This window comes from Labrus mixtus, chromosome 8 (assembly GCF_963584025.1).
Source record: "Labrus mixtus chromosome 8, fLabMix1.1, whole genome shotgun sequence".
Taxonomy (NCBI): Eukaryota; Metazoa; Chordata; class Actinopteri; order Labriformes; family Labridae; genus Labrus; species Labrus mixtus.
Genome location: NC_083619.1, coordinates 8,917,483 through 8,942,768, shown reverse-complemented (window position 1 = coordinate 8,942,768; position 25,286 = coordinate 8,917,483). Strand labels below are relative to the sequence as shown.

Here is a 25,286-nt window from a genome sequence, read left to right as displayed (position 1 = left end):
GCATACATAACAGTCACAATAATTAACCTAGCTTGTTTCATGCAAGTGTTTGTGTGTGTGTGTGTGTGTGTGTGTGTGTGTGTGTGTGTGTGCGCGCGCGCGTGCACGCGCGCCGTGCAAGTGTGCTTTTTAGTGTGTGTTTGTGTTTTGAGTCGTTCTTCTCAGGCAGACAGGAACTTTCGGCCATTTTTTTGGGGTGTGTGTTGTTGTCAAAACAAGAGCTGTTCTCAGGTCGTCGCCGAGCTGTGGCTTCCAGTGAACCCGGGGCTAGTTTGGAGGAGGGTAAAATGATCCCAGATCAGTGTCTGTGTCGGTGTCATGCCATCCCCCTCGCGCTACTAGGTGAGCGCCAGCCTCGCGATAGCCTCGCCTACAAGAATCAGAGCTCCGCTCGCGAACTGGATGCTGACAGGCGCGCGGTGCGGTCATCATGCAAAGGTTACATTGTATCCGTTTCAGCGAGTATCTGAAGAAGCCGCTCCTCCACAGGACCTGCACCGGTCACAACATGAGAGACGTCTAGCAACACTCACAGGCTCACACTCACGTTTACCGGACTGTTTGACGACAGCAGGTGTCAAATGATGGACGCAAGTTTGGGATTTCCGCGAACGGCAGAGTGTACGCTGGCTCCTCTCGGCGGTAAAGTGGCTTCATGAGTGTCCAAAGTAACAGTGGAAGTGGTGGTGGAAGTTTGGAGGCGACGCCATCTTGGTCGCAGCTCTCCTCGTCCCCAACGATTTCTCAACAACCTATAACGGCGACCACAAAGAGCAAGGAAGGTATATTAGCCCTCCAAAAGCACAGCCGACTCTTGTTCTCCTTATACTGAACTCTTTGGAGGAGAAGTGGACTATTTTAACCGTGTACAGCTGACGTTTGTTGAAGTAAAAAATGGATGTCAAGTTCACTGATGCCGTGAATTGGAAGCCAAACGTCAGCTGTCAGTTCAGTTGATGGGAAGTCGAAGTAGCAGCAAGCTATCCTGTTTGCACAAAGGCAGCGCTAGCCTGTTGGCTTGTTGTTTTTAATGCGATAACAATGTTGTTTTAGCAGTTTGTGACTGTCAGCACCCTTTCTGCATCTAGTTTAACAACGGAGCTATGCATGCATCCATTAATGCATTGCAATGCATGTCCCTCCTGCTGTAAACTTGAGAGCAGGCCCTGGTTTTTACCTTTCTACACAGTTTGCATGCAGCTGTTTACACATTGTCGACATGTTGACACTTCATTTACTCTGATAATGCTGAGTTGCTGGATGTGGTGTGAACATCTATATGCAAAAGGTTGTAATCACGACGCTATGTTTTTAAGTTAGATAATATATTGCGTTACATGCATGTAGATGGTGATAGCGTTAACAAGACTGTTATAACGACGGTATAAAGTTTATTACACTACTGGGTGTTGAAGCATTGTTTCTTAAACCTGAGAGTCTTAACACCAAAGTACTAAACTATAAATGAATGCAATAATATGTATGTCTAGCTTTATGTATTAAATACCCCAACTCAGTCCCTGTCCCTGGTTAACCTCAAAGGCCTTGTAGTGAGCTCTGTTTCACTGCCGGAGGGTTTCATAATGTCCATTATGCCTTTTAGGGCTCACCCCTGTGCAACAAGCTATGTAAAGATGACAGCCAGGAAATGTCCAATAAGGAAGCAAACACTTGCAGCAGTAGTCAACAGGGAGCAGAGGACCTGCATGTGTATGAGAGTGAGTGTGAGTATCCCTCCCAGGAAACCAGTTGTCATAGAAGAAGTCCCAGTAAGGGAGCATGTGTTCAGCCTGCTGCTTGTGTGTGAGTCTTTTTATGCAGAACATAGTGGCTCAGATCTACAGTGGTACCTCAAACATCTGCAAATGTGGTTAACTACTGAAGAAACTAAAATGTGAAAGTAAGCATTTGCTTAGCCTTATTGGTTTGTAAAAAACAAGAGGTGTGAAACATTCATTGAATGATCAGAACTTTAAAATACTGATTCTGATACCTGAATTTGTGGATCTATGGTATTACTATATACTATATACTATATATAAATACAGCTGGATAATGATTTGTTGCTATTGTGCTCTATTTGCAAAGCTTCAGAGGTGTCGAGATTCCTAAATATCACAGACTATTTTAGCACAGTGTAATGAGGCCATTGTGACAGTTATGGGATAATAGAAAAGCCGGTAGAAGATTTTTGTGTTGACACGCTCGGAGACTCCGCCCGGCCTCTGCTCTTCTCCCTCCTGACTTCCAGGAGGTACACTGACCCTCCTGGGTTGAATTAGAAATGCAGTGTCACTCATTAACACGGTCCGCCGTCATAGCATGAAAGTGCATCTCTCAAAGAGCTACCTGCTGCCCAGCTGAATCAAATCCATTTTTCTATTTTTATCCTCTAATCACTCTAATTTTCTGTAATCCTCCCACAGATATTGCCTCCGCTCTCTGAGTGCTCATTTTTATTCCTCTATAGCAGTGTTGTCCCAGGAAAAGTGTTAAAGGCTCCATTTCTCTGATTCCTTGCTGGTAATGGTGGTGATGTAACCTCACTTTGTTGTTCCCTCATGCCAGGCCCCATGGAGGAGCTGCACAGCCTGGACCCCAGGAGACAGGAGCTGCTGGAGGCCAGGTTCACTGGAGCCGTCAGTGGAAACACTGTAGGCAGCACTGGGAGCACCAGTGGAGGAGCTAAGGTAACCACAGCACACAATAGAAAACTCCTACTGCATACTGCCTACTTTAGGCTCAGACTACAGGATTTTAAAAATCCTAAATAACCTAAAAATCACGTAGCATCTCATTAATGGACACCCATTCGATATATTATTCATTCTACTCTGAAACGAGACACACCACAGGAATGTCTATACCAATAACACTAATAACCAAACAGTACATGATATTATTGAGATTATTCTGTATGATGGAGGGAGCGACCAAACCTGTCATGTGATCATGTGTGATTTAGCAGTGAAGAACATGTAAACAAAGACTAAAACCGGCTGTAGTGACGCTCTGTCGTGAGAAAAGATCAAATAAATGTGTAAAAAAGTGTTTGGGGAGAGCCGTACACACAGGTTGTCGTTTTTTCATCAAGAAATGGAGATGTGAATTGAACACTATGTTTTATGTCAACAGTAGCATGTTAGCCAACGTTAGCCTCTGGGGCTAGTATGTTGTTTACTGTTGCTCTGGCAACACTGGCAGCAGTTCTCTCTCCTTCCCCTTGCTTTCTAAAACGAGGTGTTGTGCTTTGTTTTGGAAAGCATGGATGTAATATTTAAAATTCTAAACATCACACGTTTGAAATGATGGAGACAAGGAATGAGTGCGATTAGTCGACTAAGCTTTTAAACGCCCTTGCTTGTCGACACCAGAATGACTTGTCGGTTAAACTAATTATTAATATTTTGGCTCATGAATTCCTTCAATGCCAGTTAAATGTTGTGTTTAAGCTGTAAAGCAGCCACCTGAAACTAGCCGGGGCTTTAGCTCCAGTTAACGTGCCTTCTCTCTCAGCTCAGTGGACAGATGGCATCTTGTAGAAGCAGCTTGCGGGTTGGCAGTTTTTTGATCTAGAAAATGGAGGTAAAGTTGTGTGTAGAATGTGTCAGGGTACACTGGCACATGACCACTGGACTGGAGCGTGCTAACACTGCTAAGATTAGCCACAGTCACCAAACCAATTGGGCATCGATCACAGAGGCTGTGATCCCTCTCTGTCTGAAAAGATGACACAGCTCATCACGACAATGACTACCGAAGATGTATATTTACGTAACATCATTGAACCTAGATAGCACTGCACACATGCAGACAATATTTCATTTTGTACTCTTCACTTCCTTGTACATTTCTCATTGTTTTGAAGGGGCTGGCGAATGAGTCCTCCAACCACAGCTATGGCAGTCTGGGCTCATCCAGTGACAAGGAGTCGGAGGTAGAATACACACACACTTAAACACACAGTTTATCATTTCTGTTACATGTATGATTTATTTTGAAAGAGGGGGAGACATACACTGAAATTGAATGTTATACATATAATACCAATGAAGCCTGGTCAGCCATGGCTGCTTGTTTGTCAGCACTTTTTTTTTCTTCCCACTCATCTTTCCGTCTCTCCCACTACCTCCACCTCTCCTTCTCTTCTCGTCCTAGAACTCTGATTTGAAAAGAGGGAGCTCCCCTGCCTACTCAGTATGTACTCGTTCTTCCTGCTGCTTTTTCTTGCTGAACAACAGCCCTCAAACCAGCGTTGTTAGGTAAAACACAGGGGATTTATGCACTTTTTTCCTTCTGTCTCTTCTTTATCTGCAGACCCCGGAGAAGAAGCACTCAGAGTCGTCCAGGGGGAGGAAAAGGAAAGCCGACACCTATTCAGAGAGTAGTCAAGGTATAACTGACAACTGAAGAAGAAAAAAAATTATGTAGGCGTATAGGTTGTCAAAATGTTTCCGATACTTCAGTACCTTTTCGGTATGACGTGTTTTAAAATGGTACAATCTCTGATTTTTTGATGATCGATAGTATCTAAAAGTAGAAAAGCTTAAAATCAACTACAGATCTTCAGTCTTACTTGAACACAAAGTGAGAGAAAAGCAAGACAAAGAGAGAGCAGTCATCATAGGTTGGCAAATACTGATGTATCTCAAGTCCTATCATAAAGAGGCAGAAGTTACATTTATGTCTCTTACAAACAGAGAGCCAAGGAGGTGACAATGTTTAAATAGCACAAATACATTGGGAATGTATCCCAACGGAAAGGTTGCCTTTGTGTTTGTGAAATGTTGACAGAGTGCAGTTTGACTGCAGTTTTTAGAAACAAGAAATAAATGTGGGATGCTTAGGACCTCTGTTTTTGTCTCTCTGTCGCTCTATAAAACAGGCATTGATACAATTTTATTTTTCTTGTATCATATTGAAGTTTAAAATTCTGGTATCGTGACAGCATTACTTATGGCATGCATTAAATCTGAAATGTTCTATGCAGGAAAGACGTCCACACGTGGGCCCAAGATCAGTGACTACTTTGATGTGAGTATTGTAGAAGCTTCCCTCCCTCCAGTCATAACCATTGCTCTCATTTTGAGCCAGATTTTTAATTTTTGGTGTCTCTTCAAAGTTCCAGGGTGGAAATGGTTCCAGTCCAGTGAGAGGCCTCCCGTCAGCTCGCCGATCTCCGCAGAGCTCCCACTCCGCCCCTGGCTCAATCGTGAGTATTTCCCCCACAGTAGTATACCTCAACAAAAAGCTTATTTTCACACAAAGTCAAAGTAGGTCTCTGCTTGTTATTACAAAGTTGAACAATGCCTCTTTGACTGCAGATCCGGCAGAACAGCTCCTCTCCTACCAGTCTATGTTTCGGGGAACACAACCCGAAAGCCTCCTCCAGCAAGTGTGTGCAGGTAACACGACACACACAGGAAACACTCACTTTTTATTTTCAAGATTCCTACATTTCATTTTTATTAATACAGCTCTGGTCTGGTTCCTCTCTTTTGATATGTTAGACCGAGTTAACGGGCCTGAAGCTTGCTGCTCTGGAGAGCAACAAGAGCCTGGACCTGGAAAAGAAAGAGGGCCGAATAGATGATCTTCTCAGGGTGAGTTCAGCATCAATACACCTGATGTTTTAACAGGATACAGGGTCTGTTGGCAGGTTTCCTTTGATTTGATCTCTGTCCCTTATCATTTCTATTCTACAGGCTAACTGTGACCTGCGGAGACAGATAGATGAACAGCAGAAACTTCTGGAAAAATACAAGGAGAGGCTCAATAAGTGCATCACCATGAGCAAGAAACTGCTCATAGAGAAGGTATGTGTCTTTACACACAGTCACCCTTTTGATCGATTAAAGAGCAGCAGCATATGGTTGTTTTAAGACACTATATCCTCTTTATCAAGCTCTAACCTTAGGTTAAGTTCCTACTCCACATGCAGTAGAATAGAGCAACATCTTTCTAAAATGATACGTTCTCTGGTGTTGTAGCTCCGCTTCGATCCAACACTCCTGCTGTTCTGTCTTTGTAAATCTCTGTACCCTCCCCCTGTTTAAAAGCTGCACAGTGGTGTTGCAATTTACAGCCTGCCTCTCATAATGCATTACCCTTACCCTAAAGTGTGTAATATTGAAATATTCCTTAAATGGGGCTTTGATATGTCTGGAATTCATTTAGAAATAAACGTACCTACCACACCTTGATTCTGGGTGGAGATGTAACCTAGAGAGTAGTTGGTACAGGTATGGGCCTGTAACCACAATATTTAGTTTGTCACTCCTCTTTAGAACAACTTAAGAGCTCCTACATGCACGTTAGTATCTCTTTATTTTCTTATCCTGGGTTGGATCACTTTTTAGGGATATGACAGGTATGGAACACCTCTATACATGATCCTGACAAAAACCGGGTCTGATCATCTGTATGTAGTTGTGTTTTGAGTTCTTACCATCTTACTCACCTTATTCTGGACCAACAGGGATGTACAGAAACCTGGGTGTGATCATGCACAGCAAATACTTTGTGTTTCCAGTCATAAAAAGGATCCTACTGTGCATGTGAACAGACTTAAGATTGTAATGTCTCATCTCTGCCTGTTTATGTGCTCAGAGTACCCAGGAGAAGCAGTCGTGTCGGGAGAAGAGCATGCAGGACCGTCTCCGTCTCGGTCACTTCACCACTGTCAGACACGGAGCGTCCTACACAGAGCAGTGGACCGACGGATACGCATTCCAAAACCTGATCAAGTAAGAGGCTGCACATGCAAAGTTTCCCTCCAATCGAATACATTTCATTAGATTTCTTTTAGTTATTGTGTAATGTTTTCATGTTCCCTTCAAAGCCAGGAAAAAAAATATGTTGAACGTTTGTTTGTGAACCTCTCTCTCCACCTCTGTGCCGTCTTCTCTGTGCAGGCAACAGGAGGGCATCAACCAGCAGAGGGAGGACATAGAGCGACAGAGGAAGCTGCTGGCAAAAAGAAAGCCTCCAAACCCTGCGTCTCCCTCCCTCTCTGTCGCCTCCACCTCCGAACCCAAGCAGCGCAAAACTAAAGTTGTCAACGGCAACGACTCTGACCCCTTCCTCAAACCGTCCTTACCGCAGCTGTGAGTACACAGAAACATCTACAGACTGTTAGTGTGGAAGATGCTAAAGCTTATAGCTTAATGAATGAGATCAGACCCTGATTGTATTGCTTTGATTTTAAAAGTCAAACATTATAATCTTCTTTTAGATCCTTTTCTCTGTGAAATTGGACGTTAAAAGATTAATAGAAGATGATTTCGAAAAATGACCACGACTTCCTTAGAATCAATTTTTCCCAATCAAGCTAATGTGTGATTTTTGTTCTGTTCTGGAGTTTCTGATGTGTTGTTGTTTGGCAGACTGACCCTCGCTGAATACCACGAGCAGGAGGAAATCTTCAAGCTTCGCCTTGGACACCTTAAGAAGGTCAGTAGCAAAATATGATCATTCAACCAATCAAACAATCGATATTTTGTGTTCTGAGGCATGACCTATCTAGAAACAGCCAAAGTGTACATTAAAACACTGAAGATGATCATTAAAATTATGTTTAAATAGTTTTTAATGGATGCCTTAAATTATATCCATGGTTCTCTCTCTCTGTGAGATTGGACCCAAAAGTGCCTGAGAAAAAAAGAGTTGTAAAACATCTCCTGCGCTTTGGAGGGGTTCTGAATGAAGTGTTTCTTATGAAGGAGTGCGCTGGAGTAGAGTCGTTTATTCATTTTCAAACACAGTGGGTGACAGAAACACACCTTACACTGGTGCCTACCGCCATTAAACAACAAAACAAGAAGAAGTGCAAAGTTAGTTTAACGTGTGGAAATGCAACTACAACACCACATGAGATCTTAGTTTTTCACATTGTGGACAAAAGGCTTCCTTGTTGTGTGCAGAGTAGTGCTGGCACATGAAAGCATGAAGCCATCGAAACTGAAAAGTAACTTAGAGTTGAAACACACTGCTCATTAAGACGTACCTGTTGACTACTTACGAAGACGACTGTTTGTGGTGTCCATATTCTGTACTTTTCACATCGTCTCAGGTCCAAACTGAAAGATTTTTCATTCAATAAATATGAGTGGATGTTTTCAGAAATTCGCGAGTTATTATTATGGAGATGTTGGTGCGTCCTCCTGAGGCCAGTTTAGAACCACTGATTTATATGATTGCATGCATTTTCAAATGTCAAATCCTCCATCTTAAATGTTGTGTTTTTTACAGGAGGAAGCTGAGATCCAGGCCGAGCTGGAGCGGTTGGAGCGGGTGAGGAACCTCCACATCAGAGAGCTGAAGAGGATAAACAACGAGGACAGCTCAGCGTAAGTTAACATATCAAAGAGGATTCAGTGTTAGGATTGTTTACTCTGGCGTAACAGAGGATGTCTCTTGTACTTAAAATGTGTAAAGTTCAGAACATGGTGGTGCGATATGAATCCTTGTTGTAGTTAGCCAAAAATATTCTTCTGCCTCATCTTACAGGTTTAAAGACCATCCCACCCTGAATGAGAGGTACCTGCTGCTGCACTTGCTGGGCAGGGGCGGCTTCAGTGAAGTTTATAAGGTAACATTTGTACGAGTGGACTAGTTTTAATGCGCTCCTTCTCTCTCTATAAAGTATATTTAAAGACCAATGTGTGTTTTTTCTCATCAAAAACAGGCTTTCGACCTGTTTGAGCAGCGCTACGCAGCAGTTAAAATCCACCAACTCAACAAAAACTGGAGGGAAGAGAAAAAGGAAAACTACCACAAGTAGGTCTTATATGCACACACACACACATCCCCCCCGCAAACCAGTAGGACACACAAACTCTTATGTTGACATTTATTTCCTGCCAGGCATGCATGCAGAGAATACCGGATACACAAGCAGCTGGACCATCCCAGAATAGTCAAACTGTACGACTATTTCTCCCTGGACACTGACACGTGAGTGACCTTTGACCTCTACAAGCTGCAGACCTGCTGGGTCAACACATCCTGCAGTTGTTTCTCACTCAGCTCTGTCTTAAAGAGTGTTTTTTTACATTTAGTTTGAACAATATTCAGGATTCAGTAAATATACCTAAAAAAACAACAACACATTGAAAACAACACTGCTAAGGAGTATACAACCACTTCTAAAAGTACTCGAACCTATTAGAATATAAATAGCTTAGATAAAAAAAAAAAAAAACAGGAAATAGAATAAGCAGCATTCAGTTAGCAACAGAGTCATTCAGGTTATTTGTGTCTAAAGTGCAGTGTAGTTAAATTAAACCCCAGAGGTTCAGCTGAAGTGCATCTACCCAAGAATAAAAAAAGAATGCTTTTAGAACGTCAATGTATCAACATGGACATGGCTGGGAGGGGTGGGCCAGGGGGGATAAGACACGCCCACTCATTCCCTCTTGCCATCATCATCAGCTGCATCATCATACGGTCTATGCATCACACACACATAAATGGAAAGTTTAGCTCGGCCATGAGCGTCAACTCAAGAAGCAGCAATGACATTTGTGCGACAGAACTGTTGTTTCTGTCTTCTGTAGGCCATGACTACGGCGGTCCAGAGCTGCTTCAGTTTGAACCGTTAGCACAGGCAGCGAGTGCAGAGACAGCCAATGCCGAGGACAGGGAGGGGCAGGAGAGGACTAGGGATGTCTCTGAATGTTAGATGATGCTCGTCGGATGAGTTTAATGCTTTGGCTTGGACATTTTTAAACAAGTAGCCCTGTTTTTGCTGTTTTTCACAATCGCCCATATTTAACGGCAAGCTGCTTAGATTTGTTTTCTATTTATAACCGGTGCTCATGTGCTCACCACACTAAGTTCTCTTTTGCTAGTTTTAGTGGCACCACATACGTAACCTGCCCCCACATCGGCCAAGAGTAAAAATAAAAAAATGTATTTGCAGGAGCTGGGTTGTGTGAAAAGGGCTTTAAAAGCAAAAGGACCCTGTAATGAAAACTGGCAAAGACACTTAAATCTTTTTGACATACATTTTTGGCATCATAGATTGACTCATTATCATAGGATTATTTTTTTGCCTGTTCCTTCCTGAGCCCGACCCCCGTGGGGATGAGGCAGAAGTTTTCTTAAAGACCTTAATATTGGAAGAATAGCTGATCATTCTTCTTTTGGATCAATAAATAAACAACAGTATATGATCTCTGTAAGAGTAAGCACAAGTTGCAGGTTCTGATCTCCATGTGTCCCTCTCTCAGGTTTTGTACGGTCCTCGAGTTCTGTGAAGGAAACGATCTGGACTTCTACCTGAAACAAAACAAGCTGATGTCAGAGAAGGAGGCTCGCTCCATCGTCATGCAGATAGTCAGCGCCCTGCGTTACCTCAATGAGATCAAACCGCCCATCATCCACTACGACCTCAAACCAGGTGGGCAAAAAGCTTTAGAATGAATCACATATGTAATAAAATTTTGATATGTGCAATTAGGGCTGGGCAGTATTTTGAGTTTTGAAGATATGAATATAACTTCAGAAGAGATAAAGGGTAAGGCAGTATAGTTTATATCGATGTGGTTTGTTGCATTCAAATAAAATGATTCGTTACTTCAGTAGAGTTGCCAGTTCTCATATTCCTCCTCTCACTGTCTGAGCAAAACTTAAAAACCACAAAGGAACATTTTTACATAATTTAATATGAATAATTTTTATTTAACAGACAGGTATTTTATTTTCACGTCATGTTTCATGTACATGTTGACATTCTACAGCTGGCTGTTAATAAAAGGGCCTGTGTGAGATTTAACAGCATGAGGACTGACTTTGCTTTTGTCATTTCTTTATGTACTACTCTTAGGTTACAAAATATCCGGATATGATTTTTGGTCCATATCACCCGGCCCACTGTGCTATAGCTTCTTGAAGTAAGGCCGTTAAGGTCCTTGTAGTCGCCATAAGTTTGTCACCATTGGGTGTATAATGGGACTGGAGGGCTCTGCATATCTAGTTAAGTGCAGTAGGTGATAGTGATTTAAACCTGATCTTGTCCATAACAGTGTTTGTGTTTTACAGGTAACATCTTATTGGTGGATGGCACAGCATGTGGAGAGATCAAAATCACTGACTTTGGCCTATCGAAGATCATGGATGACGATAACTACGGTGTGGACGGGATGGACCTCACATCACAGGGAGCGGGAACCTACTGGTAAAAAACACACACACACACACACACAGATCAATGACTCTCACTCTGACACAGAAACCTGGTTGTTACTTCTCTTTATGATCAAAGTAAAGCTTCCACACGAAACATCATCTTTGTTTCCATATATAAGAATATTTTTGATTATGCTTCTGTCATGACTATGGGCAGTGGACCTACCAGTTATAGGCTGTAAACAAATATGCAAGAGCTCTATTACATTGTGTTTGTGTGTGCTGCAGGTACCTTCCTCCAGAGTGTTTTGTGGTGGGGAAGGAGCCGCCTAAAATCTCCAACAAGGTGGACGTCTGGTCTGTGGGAGTGATCTTCTTCCAGTGCCTCTACGGACGAAAGGTAAGACGCCAAAATCAGACCATAACACATTGTGTACACCTCCAGTAGATTGTTCAATGTGGACTCTGACTTTGTAGGGTTACTCAGGTTGATTCTCTGAGGCTTTGCTTTTAGTTGTGGCTTTTTGTTTTGTTCTTCAATTTATTTATTTTTTTAGATTAAGGTCAGTAGTGAAAGGCGTGTTAATGCTGTATGACTGATGGTAATTTGATGTGTTTTGTTTTTCCAGCCGTTTGGTCACAACCAATCACAGCAGGATATTCTCCAGGAAAACACCATCCTCAAAGCCACAGAGGTCCAGTTCCCCGCTAAACCACAGGCTAGCACAGAGGCCAAGGTAACACACACAGACATGTATACACACATGTTTACACAAAGGCCAACAAGCCTGTTTTACTCTAAACATCCTGGGAATTTGTCTCCGCCCCACTTTGGGTGAAAGCGATCCATCTACTGTAAAATTTAGTGAGTAAAGCTCACTTTTAATACCTAGCAATATTCCAGTATGAAATTCTGAGACGGTCCCGGTATGTGCACGAGTGCAGCCCCATTCATTGTGTATTGCAAGCAGCCGCTTCTCTCTGTAAAGCGTAACGAGAAGCACAACAACCTTATGACCTGTGACTCTTTTTAAGAGCTATTCTCTCTCATAAGGTCATAACCACATTTTTAAAGAAAACAGTGTTATTGTGTTCAGGAAATAAACCCTGTGGAGCACTGTTTGTAATTGAGGAGTCTTTTTAATCCAAGTGAAAACAACAACCTCTGTACATGGAGGGCACAATATAACTGCTAGACTCTCCGGCAGCCCTTGTTTGTTTTTGTTTTCAGCTTTGATGAAGTGCTCTCTTAAAGTCACTGACATATTTATGAGGTGTGATTTGAAAAAAAGCATTTATATGTTTGTGAATAATGTGGTGACAGTCTACAGCGTTTACTGTTTGATGAATTAGGAAAGCCACAAACACGACACCGGTCCCACAGTTTACCACGTTCATCTTCTCTGCTGACGGCCCAAAGCCACAGTATTCCACTATCTTGCTTTGCCTTGGTTGGAAGAAAATCACATATTAAATGATGTTTTATTTAAAGGCAGACTGTGCAACATTATACACATGCATACAGCAGAAATCAAGTATGTCCTTTTTAAATATCTCTCTGAGTCATGACTGTCTACAATGAGTGAGAAGTATGAGTCCATCCAGCTGTACTGTTGTCTGGGCCGTATGTCATATTTACATGGACGGGACGGCCTTGTGTATAAAGCTGTTTCAGTAAAGTACTAGACAAAAGAAGAATAACACAGCCTACTCGCTGCTTATTTGGATATCACTTAAATGTCTTTAGATCACGGCCATTCCGTGTCAATTTATGTGCAATATGAAGCTAGTTAACCAAAGTGTGCTAGCATTAGTCTGCTAACACAACAATGCAGGCCACAGGCAATTGCAGCTCGAGCAAAGGACAATTTTGTCTGCCACTTGCGCTTAATGGTGCTTAATGATGGTGCATTCTAATTCATAACTCCTTTGTGGGGAGGGGTTTGAGGTGTGTCGCTAGAGGAGAACGGAGCCTTCAGAATAGCAGAGGTGTCACCAAACATAAGTTTGTTTTGGTTTAATGCTGGTGCTCAAGGGCGCCATCTACTGGATCAAAAAGTTGCACATTCTTCCTTTAATTATTTGATGTGCAAAGTGCTACGCAGAAGTATTTAGACATTGAGCTACAAGTGTTGTGTAATCTATCACCAGCACTTCCACAGTGCTTGTTTTAACCCGACAGCAGGGGAGTGATATATGGGGGCCTTGACTGCTCTCATCCATTAACAACATTGCCATGTTTGGAGATAATTATAACAGAGATATTAAAGCTGGGGTTGACATCTTTGCAGAAACCAGGGAACAAAATATATAAATTCTGCCTCATTTACAATGCAGCGCTGCAGGATGAGGAAACATTTGGGAGAGAGCACAGCTCATCTGTCATTTTTTAACAACACTGACCTGTCTTCCTCTGCTGTTCTCATGTGACTTACTCGCAGGCTTTTGCTTGTGTTGGACTGTTAATGCGGTTTCATATCAGATCTGGTCTTTGACGTAAGAGCGTTTTATTTCTAGACTGCTGTGAAAAGAGAATGTCTTATGTCAAATATAACAAAGTCTTCTTTAAAAAATCACCTCCCAATGCTTTCAAGGCACCTCCAGTCAGACAAAGACACCGAATGTCAGACAGTTGGCAGATATAAATGGTCTTACAGTATACGTCATTGTTTTGCCCAGCCCTCGGAGGCTGAACCCTACTTTATTGACATTGGTTTGTTTCAACACTGAAAGGTGTTTTAGATATTGACTTTATTTAGAGATAGGACAGTGGATAGAGTCTAAAAGAGAGGGAGTGGGGATTGATGTGGGACAGGTCTGAGGACTGCTCAGGGGACTATAGCCTCTGTACATGTGGCACGCGTATCAACCACTAGTCTACCTGTGCCCCCACTTACTATAAGTAAGTCCCAGTGCCTGCAAACAGTATGGCTATCCGAGAACATGTTGACACATGCTGGTATATCAGGATCAGCTCAGATGTGTTGCTATAAAAAGAACACTTTAGAACCGGTCTTTGCAGACAAAAGGTGCAGCATCACTCCACACAAACCCACACACAGCCTGCAGCTCATTTTATAATCTGTTCCCTCCTCTCTGCTCTGTTCTGCAGGCGTTCATCCGCCGCTGTCTGGCCTACCGCAAGGAGGACCGCTTCGACGTTCACCAGCTGTGCTCAGACTCGTACCTCCTCCCTCACATGAGACGTTCGAACTCTTCGGGCTCCCTGCAGCCGTCCGCCTCCTCTCTCCCCACCTACTGACTTCCCCTCTCATGTGACTGACAGGACTATCCGGCCACGCCACCGGCAGGATTGTGCAGGTTTTTGTCTTCGTTTAACCTGAGCTGTTCCTGGATGGATACATTAGCAACGGAGTAAAAGTAAATGGAAACGATGGAATAGAATGAAGGAATGGGAGTCTACTGTGAGGAGAGTTTTGCCCTTGAACTCAACTGTGAGAGAAAGGGGGAAAGAAGAGACCAGGATAAAAGAGGAGGAATGAAAAGAATTGAAAGAAAGGCTTGGAAGTGTTTAAACAAGACGAGAGAGAAAATCTCTTTATGGACTTTACTTCATAATCCAGTAGGAGACATTTAAACATCCATAGTGGTTCCTAGAGGCCATCTCCTCAGCTCTCTTAGCTCTAAGTGGAGAGAAACACCTTGCATTTCTTCAACATAGAGCCGCTGTTCTTGATGTTCTCTTGTTGCTAATATGAGCGTCGTGTTGAGAAGAAGAGGGTGAGCAGCCGTGTGCAGAAGAGGAGGTCGAGTCTCTGCACGTCAAATATGAACTTCACGTTTAAATCAACTCCTTAGTCTAATGTTATGAGGCACAACATGATGGTAACGTGTCATTGAATTAACCCTTAACTTAAAAATCATTTTGTAACTTTCCTGGGACTTGACTAAAAAGATAAATGTTCCAGATTAAATATCTGGGCTCGATTTGCACTTCTGGTCCGGGTCGCGATGATCGGCCTCACACACATTTTGGCATGAAGTTCTTCAGCGCGGGCTGGTGTCGCAGTCCTCCGTTCACTTTTACGTTGAAATGCGAAGCAGTCCAGATCTGCTGCTGGGTTTACAATAAGTGGGTCTGTAAAATCTGTCTTAATCCATTTTTGTTGTTCAGATTTAGAGTCCAAATGTTCCAAAGAGCAGCACCATGTCGAGCTGCCCGCAGAGAGTCGGACTGGATCAGTTACCGTGCTGCAAGGACTCAGAGTTCAGTGTACATTTCCTGTGCAGGAGACATTACTCACTAGCAAATACAACATAATGAGGCTTTTCTTTGCTTCTCGATGTCTCACTTCTCTTTGTGTTCTCAGTTTGCTGCTATAAATGTTGCTTTTTAGTTCCTAACGTGGGGGTGGTTTCTGCCTGGCATATGTGTGTACTTGAACTGTGTTCAGGGGAACGTTCTCCAGAGCCCCCCTATCTCTGAAACGGACCCCCACTGTGCTGTTTAAAGCAGGGAGCTTCAATACATTCATCGATGTCCCTGTGGGTTTTTGTTTACTTTCATGCACGAGTCTGAAGCTGTTTTCACACAGGCACTCCTGAAAACGTCTAGAAAAAGACAGGACAGCCGGACCTGGAAATCTTCCGAAGTTGTTATTCTCACGTGTCCCTCAAAGCGTTTGCTGTGGGACGGCGGGGGGGAGTCTCTGGAGACAAGTCAAGAAGCTGAGGTTGTAATGTTTACAAGATATCCAAGATGGCAGACGCAGCAACAGAGTTTGACACTATGCTACAATGCTACATGTAATTGGACAAATTCACAATATAAATGAAAGAGTGGAAAGAACATTCTGGCGAACAGAAAGGATTATGAAGTAGCTTCCTCACATCGCACCAGTCTCATCATATAAACTCCATCACCCCTTCCCACTTGTTCACACTGAGCTTTCCTGCTACGTTCACACATCGGCTCATCCCGACTTCATACTGAATTTTTACAAGGGGGCTGGCAGGAGAAATCCTGGATAAAGTTGAGGTCTGTTTTCAATCAATCATTCAATTCACCTTTTCAGGAGTTGTGTACATGTGTGAAAACTGCACGGCAGACATCATATGGAGCAAGAGCTCTTTGCTGTGGGGAGTGGCCACACCATGCCAGGTTGTTGCAGCACAATTCACTGCAGCTCCTAGTCAAGTGGAAACATCCAAATGTTGTCGTCGTGTAAATAAAACTCTTCCCTGCACGCCGGAGTGACATTTGAAACCCTCTCAGATGTTAGTGGGTGCAGGTAACAGCAGGTGTAGGTGTCTCTTCTCTCTGCGCTCTCACCTTCTTTACAAACAAGTCTTAATCGATTTTCTGTGTGGAGAAAACAAGGTGTAGATTCAGCAACATGACAGGCAGATTAAGCTACAGGAAGTACCCGCTCACGACTTGCTGCTCCTCAATAAAAGAAAATCATGAAGTGAATGTGTGCACTTTGATAAAGTGTTATTTGATCCACTGTGGTGCAGTGAGGCATAAAACAAAATGTCACCACTCCTGTCTAGTTATCATTGTCTCTCTTTCTCTACATAGGAAATGGGAGCTAGCATCAAGTGCATAAAGCATCTGATTATTAATGTGCAGACGGATGCAATCGCAGCCATTAGGGAGCTTTATGCTGATCACATCTGCTGGGGGAGAGAAGTGCTGGGTCCTGTCGTTCATATGCAATAAAGATCGCCTTACAAGTCTTCATTCCTGCAGTGTGACCCATATTTCCTGTGGAGCGTTATGCAACGAGATGGAGGAGAGGAAGGTGATGATATCTGTGTGTTAATGAGGAGGAGAGACTGGCATATGGAAAGTGAACACAGCTGCACAGACACCATTTAAACAGAGTACTTAGAGGCTTCTTCAGAGATGGATCTGATGCAAAAGCTTCCGATGGCCATAGGAAAGTCAACAGGCTTTGATTATCACTATGTAAGATCACATCTACAGCCAGCAGAGGAAAAGACGCCAATCAATTGAATCTTTACAACAAACAGAATGCCTGATTCGCACATTTCCCACTGTTCAAGACAAGAGGTTGCCTTTAAATATGACTGAACTTGAAGCATAGGTGCATCTCACAAACGTTGAATTTGATCCTTTTAGATGTATTCAAAAGGGGGGGAAATATAATTTAGTTAGAATAGTTTCTCCTACTGGACTGCTACAATTCAAGTCTCGACTTGATTTATGGGATAGAGGGCATGAGCCTACAATTAGGAGTGATTTATAGTTTGAAGGATTCAAAAGTAAACAGCTGTCATAATTAGGTGCTAGTTGATGGTATCAATCACATTATAATATACATCCCTTCTAGCAGACACCCAGCACAGAGGACATCAAATAAATCAGGTTGAGAGGATCCTCCACCAGAAAACTTTGAGCATAAAAGGCCCACTGTCCTTCCATTTGATGAATTCTTAGACTCCAATTAACAGCTGTTCTGATGTTTATTTCCTCTTGTCCTCTTGGTGTCTTTAGTTCTTAGTAACCTCTTTATTTGTATATTTGGAACCAAATCACATCAAGGAGAAGTGAATTACTTATGAAGTGTATTTGTGTGAGCGGGCTGAGGCTGAAGAAGAGCAGACACATCATAGACTATATAAAATCACACAGAGGCATTGTGTAAAATTAATTTGGCTTTATTGCTCGCACTGTGCGTACTGTATACATTTTTCAGAAAAGTTGTTACAGTGACACCTTGTGGCTGAACCGCATCATTACCATATCACCTAAGCTGAGCCAAGAGGAGACTTGCTGTGTATTGAATAACTAAGTTATACTTCATTCAGTAGCTCATGCGTCTTTAAACCTCTGTCTCCTCGGACACGGCCTCCAGGCTGAAATGTCCCCGTGTTACAGAGACGTGCTGTAGAGTTCTGAGACGTACAAAAAGGGACAGACTAATAATTTCACAAACACAAAAGGTGGTGCAAAATAATGCAGATTCATTCATTGGGAGGAGACTTTCATACAGTAATTCGAACAAAAAAAGCAATACAAAAATCAAACTATTTTGGTCAGGGGGTCTATTAACTAAAAATAAAGATTATATGTTAGGACCGGACAAACAGAAAGAAAATCTGACATGGATTTATATTTAGTTTACATTTGTTTTCAATACAGCAGTACTTTGATATTTTTGTCCTGACATGTTGGCTGACCTTGTTGTAGCCATTGATTTTGTATTTCTAAGGGACGCATTATGTCGGTAGTACTTCAGTAAATGCCTTGTCATGTCCAGGCCTGTTAACATACGCTGGTCAGATATATATATATATATATAAAAAAAAAGGAGCACGTGAAACAGAGAGGGGAAATCTTAAGACAAAGTGTGAAGTGAACCACAAAGCGAAGAGTAGACCTCTGCCTCCTCTTTAAGTAACATCACTCCGAGACACTCTGGCAATAAAGACATGTTGGTAAGAGCAGTCTACATCCGTCCTCCGGTCTTCATCGCTCCACACAAGCCTTCCCTGGAGCACTCTGACCTCTGTCTGTGTGACCGAATGCAGCTGTCTGTCCGTCCCCTTCAGCCAAATAAATAGAAAAACAGAGAGAAAGACAGACGGGAGAAAGAGAGAAAACCGGGTGTGTGTTTTGGTTTGATAGTAGGTGGGATTTTGTCTCCCAGGTTACGACGATAGTGTTGTTTCTGTGGGGGCTGGCGATTCGGTTTCGTTTGTGGAGGCAGTTTCTGACGTGACTGCGGGGTCAGCAGCGGGCTCGGGCACAGGAGCTGCTGTGACGGTGACCGAGGCTGCAGGAGCGGTGGTGGAGATGGGCAGGAGGGGGGCCATCCCCTGAGGGAGGAGAGGGGGCAGCTGGGAGGGCAGCATTGTGGGTAGAGGGGGTAATGGGGCCAGACCGGGGATGTTGAGGGGTGGGAGGGCTGCCAGAGAGGAGACTGGTGGAGAGAGAAGGAAACACCAAATTAAGTTATTTTGATGGTACCTTTGTAAGAAACTGTAAAAAATAACCTCACAACAGAAACTTATTTTTTAGTCACTAAAAAGATAAAAAAAAGTCTTGTCTGTTAAATGAATTTACCACTACAATCAACAACCCTTTAGCTTAGCTTACTGTAGCATAAAACAGTATAATGTGTGCAGCTGGAGCAGAAGTCAGGCTGTTTATTTACCTCCTAAATGTGGTGGTAAGGTGCTGCTGCCTGGTAGTGACACAGCACTGAGGTCTGGGAGGGGCAGGTTGAGGTTGGGCAAGTTAGGGAGCGGAGGTAAACCGGCTGGGAAGGGCATCAGTCCTACAAACACAAACACAATGACACCATGACACAATGAACCCATGACACCATGACAGGGTGTGTTGTTGTTTTTTGGCATTAAGACAGCAGACAATTTCTGACATTGTGAATAATAAGCAAATTAAAAACAGATACGATCATGATTATCATTAGTGATCGATGTTTCTTCTTATTGAGAAAATAAAAAGACTTCTGACTGAAGGATTGTCTTTCAAAACAAAGTGTGTGTTCTGAACTAAGACTTGATTTTGATATGCAGACTAAGAAACACACAGTAAGAAGAGAGTAGGACTGCAACTAACTATTATTTACATGATTTATTCTTCTGATGATTATTTCCCTAATTCATTAGCTAATTTTGTGCTCTTCAAAATAAAATCAAAAAAGGGTGGAAACAGCTCTTCATAATTCTGCAGAACGCAAAGGAACATCTTCAAATGGCTTCTTCGCTCCTACCAACATATACAAGTTTCATTTGCAGACTATTGTGTGTTTTAATGTGTCTGTTCGAGAATGCACCCACCTGGTAGCGTAGTGGAGGGGTTGAAGGCGGTTGTGGCAGGATTCAGTGGAATGAGTGGGCTGGGGGAGGGGCCGCTTGAGGAGGGGAGCAGAGGGACTGTGGGCAAACCTGGAGGATGACACAAGTAGCATGTTAGTTCACAAAATGTGGAACAAAAAAACAAAAAAAAAAACATTTGATATTCTAAAACCAAGTTTTAGGAGTGAATGGACAATCATACCCGTCTGCAGCTCACTGGGCATGGTGGGCGGGGCTGTGCTGATTGACAGGCCTGACAGTGAATCCTCAAGGCCAGTGGAGACCGCAGGTGCAGAAGGAGGAGGAGTCACTGCTGAGAGCTGGACCTGAAGGAGTTAAAGAGAAAAGTGTTGGAGAAAAAGATGGTGCTGTCAGAAAAGGTCACATTCATCAAAGCGCTCAATTAACCGTAATGAGCAGCTCTCCGTCCCTCTGCCTGCTCTGCTGCATGTAGAATGAGGAAACTTGCATTTATAGTGTGGGAAAAAGAGTCTTCCATCTGTTCAATGTCACGCGCGCACACACACACACACACACACACACACACACACACACACACTGCATGCTGATAAGTCAAGTTTGGGCTGTCACAGGAGACCCCAGCTCTCAGGGAACGTCTTTGTAGAGCAGTTGCACAACAATAGTAAAGAAAAACGATATCAGGACATGAGCAAAACAATATAGAATAAGTACTGATCTAAATAAACTCTCCTGACCTCAGTGAATCCATCTTTCAGCGGACTGAGGGGCTCACTGGGAGAGTTTCCGGGGAAGCTGAACTTCTTGCCCTCCTCAAAAGGCCTGGTGGGAATCCTGTGAAGGTATCCGTAACCAATCCCACATCCAAGGCTGAAAAAAAAAAAAAAAAAAAGGTTTAGGATTGAAACTTGACAAACTGAAAGATGTTCATTCAAACACATTTGTAATTAATCGGGTTCGATACCCGTTAAATCTTCCTAGACCAGATCCATGACATCCATAACACTGGCTCATTATGTTGGCCCTGGTGTTTCCTAATTAAACAAAAATTGGCAGGAATGTGCATCTCATCACCTGCATACAGTATGTGAGTTTATAGTCATGCATAATGGATAAGACAAAGAATGAGACAAGCCTCTAGCTATAATTCTCACTTTGTTAATCCAGTTTGGGTTTTTATTTTCACAGTTATTTAAATTATTGATCATCATGATGTTTTATAGCAGTTGTCAAAATATTTTAGAAGCATTTTTTTGTATTGGTTTACTTCCTCTATCATCTCAAATGCAATCAATAAATTAAACACTGTGACACACACAGAAAAGAAAGAGGATGCGGAATCTCTGTTTCTTTTTCAGTATTCATCTACACCGGTCATGACGACAAAGCGCATGTTGTGTATTTCTTCTGACATTTCTAAAATCTGGTTTACTCTTGATTGTTTTTTTTTCAGAATTCTACCCCAGCTTTGACTGTATAAATGTGTTAAGGCCTTTTCTTACCTGCCCTCTCCTCCCCAGGCACCGTTGGGTGTGATGATCACCTCTCTGCAGTTATCTGTGTCTGTGTTGTACACATAGAGCTTCAGGCCTTTCCCCTCATGGCTCTCTATCAGAGAGAACAGATCTTCTGACTGCAGATTAAGACACAACAAGGAGAAACACAACCATTATTATCAGGTGGAAAGCGTGCACGAGAAACAGTTTGGAGCATCTAAAGTTCAGATAAGCAACCTCATTCATAACAGTGTCCGCTCCAATGATGTAGTCCGTGTGCGGCCGCAAGCCGGCCAGAGCAGCTGGGGAATTTGGCTCCACTTCCTGGTTGACAGAGAGAGAGAGAGGGTGAGGGTGGGTGAGAGAGAGAGAGAGAGAGAGAGAGAGGGTCAGAAACAGAGAAAGGGTGAGAATAAGTGAACAAAGTACCACCGGACCCCATTCAACAATACTAATCAGCGGGATTACTTACCAGCACATGCCAAACATTCTCATTGGCTCCCTCAAAGCTGCAGAAACGAATGGAGACACCAAGCAAGCCCTGACCCCCCCACAGGTTACTGGGGGTGACTGTGGACTCCCGCAGCTCCAGAGTCTTGGAGGAGTAAACCAGCATCTTTACTGGTTTCTCCACACTGGCTTTCAGCAGGTCTTTCAAGTTGTCGTTGTCCTTGTTCTGCAGCGAAACGAGAAGGAGGAAAAGATGAAAGACATGACACATGCAGTCTGATGTGACTTGAGCTTGGACCAGCTGGATGCTAATCACAGTGAATCAGCAAAAACCTTGAACAACAGATGCGATACTTTGGTATTATTGAGATGTTGTAAGTGAGGCAGCACATTTCCCCCTTTATGAGTCCAATAGCTGAAGACTGATGGCAAGTTGTGATACTTCCTGTAACTTACTTCCTAATGTCAGAGGTAGAAACTATGGCTGCACAATGAATCTTATTGGGATAGGAGCATTCTCAAAAAACACAAGTCTGAATTTATCGCAATAAATAAAAAAAACACAAACATGCAGTCAAGCAATGCTTTCTCACTCAGCATGTGAACATGTTAACAGTTGTACAGAGGTCTGTGTATAGTGACTGTGCATTCACACCATAGTGATGCAGTCAGATGAAGCTAAAGCTAACAAACCGCTACCCTCAGATCAATTCGGGCCAATTTAGTGGAGAAAAGTTTGGGTGTTTATTTTGGATTGACATGTTGCAAAGACAGGAAAACAGAAGACAGAAATTTAAACTGCAAGTTAGAGCTAATATGAATTCTTTATTTTTGTTTATTTATATCAATTAATATCGTTATCCCAACAATGTTATCACACATCACATATTTTCTCATAAGGTGCAGGGTTAGTATAAACACACAAATAAAACATATCCACTGCCACAAAGCTTTGCATCTAAACTCTGATTTAATAATCAATATTGTTTTGTATACTATGTATTAGTATGACTTATTCTAAAGATATGATAAGTGTTGAAATATGTTCTTTGACTACTACAGGTACAGCTGTTGGCTTTCCTTACCAGTCTGGTGTTGTTGATGGAGACAATAAAGTCAAAGAAAGGCTCCAGTCCTGCACGGTGTCCAGGTGAGTTCTCCTGAACCTGGGTAAAAATGAGAGAAGGTTTGAGCTGCAGCTGGATCGCTGACTGTCCTCTTCTGCTACTCTGACATTCTCTGACTCGGGGCAGCAGTATCTCAGTCTGTAGGGACTTGGGTTGGGAACCGGAGGGTCGCCGGTTCAAGTCCCGGTGCGGACCAAATATGGAAGTTGGTCTGGTAGCTGGAGAGGTGCAAGATCGCTTCCTGAGCACTGCCGAGGTGCCCTTGAGCAAGGCACCAAACCCCCCACCCACCACCAGCCGGGGGCGGCTCCGTCACCCTGACATCTCTCCATTAGTGGATCTCCAATAGGATCCTGTTTCTGCATGTGTGTGTTCATGACTTACAGAGTGTAAAAACTGAATTTCCCCTTGCAGGGATCAATGAAGTTAATCTTAATCTCAATTATGTTCAGTTAGTAAAATGTCAACAACAGATCATTACATTAAAGAGGCTTTTACCAGCAAATGTTTGACAACTGTGAATAAGAATAACTTAAATAATCTGGTGTATTAAATATTTCCTTTCAATAAATTAATCTACCAAGCACCGAACTGGTGCTGTACTACATTGAAATGTTTATGAATAAACTCTGTATGAACCAACATAAAAGAAAGCATTGTGATAAATGTCTTTGTGATGAGTCCAGACAAACACCTGTCAGGACGTGATTTGGTGGATTAGAGTAAATGTTCATTGCTGTGGATGATTTTATATCTGTGACGTTACTTACAAATAACTACATGATTAAAGCTTTGGGTATAATACCTGACAGTTGTTGTCAGATGATACAAACGACAGGGAGAATAAACACTTCTTGGTTGTATTTACAGCTGTCATTCAGAGGAGGTACGTAGCTTGGGTTAGCTAACCTGCTACAATGGCTAGCTCTTTAGCAGCTTGTTTTCTGGACTTGAAGGCAGCAGAACATGTAAACATGAGGTTCAACGATAGGTCACTCAGACACAACGTTACAGTATGGAACATTTTTGTGCAGCGGTGTTTGTATTTCCACAGAGGCCTCAGCGGTCATCCCCGGCCTCTCGTCAGCACTCAGAGCTGGGGATTCGCCTCTGAGCCGATGCTAAGCTAACAGCTAACATCAGACTGTATAAGATGAAAACTCACCCGGAGGACGTGGTAGCCCTCGGAGCCTCCGCCCGGTATCTCCACACTCTGTGCGCCTCCCATGTCTCTCCTCTTGTAAGGCTTCTTAGGGTTTAATAACAGCTTGTTGCCCGGCAGAGGTGAGATGTCTGAACACTTCCACACACCGGGTACACGTCGCCGAACGGGTTGCAGGGTGATGCGCATGCGCTGTTACGTGGCAGGAAATAACGCCTTTTGCAATTTCTTGTTTATGGTCGGTGCCTTTGTAACTATTTTTAAAAATAAAAATCTCAAGGATTTATCTTAATCAATGTTATAAATCTTTATAAAGTGGTCTTTTTTTTATAGAATTACTGTTGACACTGAAGTTATCCTACATCATTTAAATCCCTTTAATGTAGACAGAAGACTGTAATGAAATCCTAAATGTCATATTGATCAAACTACAAATTTATAAACGTATTCTGACCATAGACAGAATATTATGATATGATATTATGATATTTAAAATAAAAATTAAAGCCAGTTTGTTGAATAAATATGTGGAAATATGTCAGTGAGATACTGTTTTGTTTCGTGATGCTGTAACAAAAATGTATTGTGATATACTTTGTACGGTGCATAATGAATTGGTAAGGAGGACTTACAATGGGGCTGTCAGTGGCTGTTTGCCTGCAGCCAATTTAATTTAATTTTAATTGTTTTTGAATTAAGTGTTCTGTTTTGTTTTAATTAATGTTTTGTGAAAGAGGGGCAAATATTATAAGATTAGTCTTCTTTCTGCTCATTTCATTCAAAATTTGAGATTTCTTAACTTTATTGTTTCTTTGAATGAAATAAAATTGACAAATAAAAAACAAATAAATAAATAGACTGTAAATAATAAACTTCTGACATAGCAAAACGGAGAGACCTGCCTACCACTGCACTTCCCTTTACTCAGGCCACTTTCAGCTGCTACATTTAACATTTCATGATTTAATTGTGAGCCAGAGCTTTAATGAAGTTTGCACATATTCTGTTAAAAACATCTGCACTAATTTAACACTTACTGACATAGACACGCTCCTTTACAAAGACCTTAATTAGGTGCACTGTAACATTTCTCAGTGGCATCACTTTCTGTTGTACCTTCAAACAATCCCAGTT

At 42.5% G+C, this 25,286-nt stretch overlaps 2 protein-coding genes across 6 annotated transcripts; one reads left to right on the top strand and one right to left on the bottom strand.

Annotated features, from left to right (window-relative positions):
- The first annotated feature begins 190 nt into the window (after nt 1-190).
- Nucleotides 191-16,564, top strand: LOC132978328 (serine/threonine-protein kinase tousled-like 1-B). 5 transcript variants are annotated; one of them, XM_061043440.1, is made up of 22 exons: nt 191-782; nt 2,569-2,690; nt 3,869-3,937; nt 4,159-4,197; nt 4,318-4,393; nt 4,991-5,034; nt 5,129-5,212; nt 5,325-5,405; nt 5,511-5,603; nt 5,706-5,816; nt 6,610-6,746; nt 6,915-7,106; nt 7,386-7,452; nt 8,251-8,348; nt 8,509-8,590; nt 8,687-8,778; nt 8,866-8,955; nt 10,233-10,402; nt 11,044-11,179; nt 11,419-11,530; nt 11,760-11,867; nt 14,243-16,564. In XM_061043440.1, exons 1-22 carry the CDS (start codon nt 656-658, stop codon nt 14,390-14,392), a joined length of 2,280 nt encoding a protein of 759 aa, XP_060899423.1. In that variant the 5' UTR covers nt 191-655; the 3' UTR covers nt 14,393-16,564. The 5 variants fall into 5 exon arrangements, with proteins under 5 accessions (XP_060899423.1, XP_060899425.1, XP_060899422.1 ...); XM_061043439.1 differs by having other exon boundaries at nt 192-782; nt 5,123-5,212; XM_061043443.1 differs by lacking the exon at nt 191-782 and adding an exon at nt 808-1,724 and having other exon boundaries at nt 5,123-5,212.
- Nucleotides 16,565-18,061: 1,497 nt separating this feature from the next.
- Nucleotides 18,062-24,356, bottom strand: LOC132978339 (Golgi reassembly-stacking protein 2-like). The gene is made up of 10 exons (XM_061043463.1): nt 24,156-24,356; nt 22,949-23,029; nt 21,886-22,089; nt 21,651-21,737; nt 21,420-21,550; nt 20,655-20,787; nt 20,141-20,264; nt 19,921-20,028; nt 19,275-19,397; nt 18,062-19,040 (listed from the first exon to the last, which is right to left on the bottom strand). Exons 1-10 carry the CDS (start codon nt 24,339-24,341, stop codon nt 18,769-18,771), a joined length of 1,449 nt encoding a protein of 482 aa, XP_060899446.1. The 5' UTR covers nt 24,342-24,356; the 3' UTR covers nt 18,062-18,768.
- Between the last annotated feature and the right edge of the window lie 930 nt (nt 24,357-25,286).

Bases quoted from the DNA above. Each gene is read 5' to 3' on its own strand.
- LOC132978328 (XM_061043439.1), top strand. From the start codon at position 656: ATGAGTGTCCAAAGTAACAGTGGAAGTGGTGGTGGAAGTTTGGAGGCG. The intron at 10,403-11,043 runs GTGGGCAAAAAG...TGTGTTTTACAG, and splicing joins CCACTACGACCTCAAACCAG to GTAACATCTTATTGGTGGAT. The intron at 11,868-14,242 runs GTAACACACACA...TCTGTTCTGCAG, and splicing joins AGGCTAGCACAGAGGCCAAG to GCGTTCATCCGCCGCTGTCT.
- LOC132978339 (XM_061043463.1), bottom strand. From the start codon at position 24,341: ATGCGCATCACCCTGCAACCCGTTCGGCGACGTGTACCCGGTGTGTGG. The intron at 21,738-21,885 runs GTAAGTAATCCC...TCTGTCAACCAG, and splicing joins AGAATGTTTGGCATGTGCTG to GAAGTGGAGCCAAATTCCCC. The intron at 20,029-20,140 runs GTATGATTGTCC...GTCATCCTCCAG, and splicing joins GCCCAGTGAGCTGCAGACGG to GTTTGCCCACAGTCCCTCTG.